Source organism: Ceratina calcarata, unplaced genomic scaffold (genome assembly GCF_001652005.2).
Source record: "Ceratina calcarata isolate Rehan_Ccalc_2016 unplaced genomic scaffold, ASM165200v1 scaffold586.2, whole genome shotgun sequence".
Classification (NCBI taxonomy): domain Eukaryota; kingdom Metazoa; phylum Arthropoda; class Insecta; order Hymenoptera; family Apidae; genus Ceratina; species Ceratina calcarata.
The window spans coordinates 501,687-503,954 of record NW_017177087.1 but is presented as its reverse complement, the minus strand read 5'-3'; the positions used below and the strand labels follow the sequence as shown (position 1 = coordinate 503,954).

At 43.7% G+C, this 2,268-nt stretch overlaps 1 protein-coding gene across 3 annotated transcripts in view; it reads left to right on the top strand.

Moving 5' to 3' along the window:
- Positions 1 to 2,268, top strand: part of LOC108629755 (inward rectifier potassium channel 2) — a 37,456-nt gene that overhangs the window by 22,383 nt on the left and 12,805 nt on the right. For all 3 annotated transcript variants that reach the window (XM_018032607.2, XM_026817568.1, XM_018032608.2), the window contains one exon: positions 61 to 323. In XM_018032607.2, the coding sequence (XP_017888096.1) occupies positions 61 to 322 (262 nt within the window). In that variant the 3' untranslated portion in view covers position 323. The remainder of the gene's footprint in view (positions 1 to 60; positions 324 to 2,268) is intronic.

Below are 2,268 nucleotides of genomic sequence, written 5' to 3'. Positions count from 1 at the left end.
AGGTATAAGTACACTGTAAATGTTTTATACACTGACATAACACGTATTTACTTCATCCAGACATACCAAATTCGTAGAAACGGAGATGTACTACGAGCCATCGCATCACCAGCAACCCCCGTCGAGGAAGTCAAGCCTAGGCGACAACCATAAATCTAATATGCATAAGAAGACCAGTTTCGTCCTAGGGGACGATGACCATGTGATAGGGATCGAACCCGAGATCTCGAAGGTGTCACCGGGTCACCAAGAGCCGTTGGACACTGATTCATCCAAAGCGAATCATCATCCTCGGAATAGGCACCCTCAGGAGCAAGTATAAGGTAAGTTCTTTGTATATTCAATTTTTTAATAGTCAAAACATCTCAACTAACATACGTAATGTCGTCTGAAGTGTTTGCTGTTGAAAACAGAATTCTATACAGTAACAGGCATTAGAATTATACATATACAATAATATGCTTATTCCTAAATGACAGTATCATAACTGTTTCGTTCAAAATCCTCGACGTGCGTATAAATTATTTTTAGGGAAGCACGGGACTGGTTTCATTGATCACATCAGTTTTGATTGACTTTGAAACTACGTTTAATTGATTGAAGTTTAGAAAGCGACGCATCAAAGAACTTCTGCATTCGCCTGATACGCGTAGAGAGACGCGGCAGAATATTTGGACCGCGTCGCGTTAAATTAAGCGACGACCCCGAAACTGGTTTATTAACCATTCCGTCGGCATGCCCGCCGTTTGCGTCAGAGGAGCGAAGAGAGGAGAGCGAAAATCCGGGTACGGCAAACGACTTAATCGATGAGGCTTCCGGTCTCGCTATCGATGAAACGCCGCGAGCGAAACACGGGGCGAAACAGGCTTGAGGCTTCGCTCGGGCAAATTGCCTCTGAGGAGGGATCAATTACTACCCGGGAGGATCGCGCGTAGCTCTCACAAAACTCGACTCCGTAGATACCACCGCGGCTTTCAAATTGTTCTAACTGGGACACAAAGACGTCATGCCGCGTACGTTTTCATCCGTACGCGCCGTCGCGTCGTTGGCTTAAGCTCGGCTAACTAGCCGACGTCCGGCACGGTTTTCATCAAAATATCTCCGCCTTCCGTTCCAAAACGTTCATTTTCAACCTTTTTAATTCAACCTAAGAATAATTCATTATTGTATTAATGTTCCGCGATTTCTATGATCTATTCATAGCAGATGATTATTATTATTTACTGTGAACGATTATTTACGAGCCCATCAAATTCAGATTCTTTTTGTATCCCGAGTAAACAGGCACTCTATTACCTGACGCGATAACTCGATTTTGCAGCCTTTACGTGAAAGGTCGGACGATGTCTGGCCTTTAAAAATGCTCGATCGCCTCGCAGTTAATTTCCATCGATTTCCTTCGCACCACGCGCTGTTTACGCGCGATGGATAATTTATCTATTTGATTTTCCATACACGTCTCTTGCGAAAGGCGTAAACTTGTTATACAGCATTCAAGTACAAAGCGAATTTTTTCAATGATCAATTTTCTCATCTTGGTGGTAAATTCTTTTATTCGTCTTTTCAATTATTTATTAACCTAATAAGTAAACGAGCAATGTGCACATAATTTTGTATTAGAACTCTTGCATAAGGATGAGAACAATTATTAAGTTCAGTATTTGAAGATCGTACAGAAAATCAGGGCGAAGACAATCCGCGATTAACGCGTTTCCACGTTACAATGCAACAGACCGGGATGGAAGGGGATAGGTTTGAAGGGCAGATGGATGAGAAGAGGATTAACTGGATGTGTCCAGAGTCATAAGTTAGGCCGGGCGGCACGAAGCTACGCGACAGGATGAGTTTAGTGGCGGGAAGTGCCCTCGTTATCACGCCAGCCAATTGTTTAATCTCGGCCTGTGTGGCCCGGTCCCCGCTTCGTCTTCCCGGTTCTTCTCTGCCGTCCCGTGTTTCCGTGCACACGCGAGCCGCGATGACACCGCGCGAAACACGCTAAACCGGCTATCAAGTTCCCCGGGCACGCATCGAGGAGAGATTACTAAAGAGTGGCAGTCTGGCGCGAAAAAGTCGACAATTTTTTTACTCCCTTTAGAATATATTGCTACCGAAATAAAAAATAAAAAATAAAAACTCGTCGGTAGTAAACAGTGCCCACATACAAGAAAGGTCTTATGTAATTTCCTTCTAACTCCACTCGTTAAGGATGTGTTGGCTATATAGTTAATACCAAAAGTTGATGTGCCTTAGAAAAACGCATTTTCTATA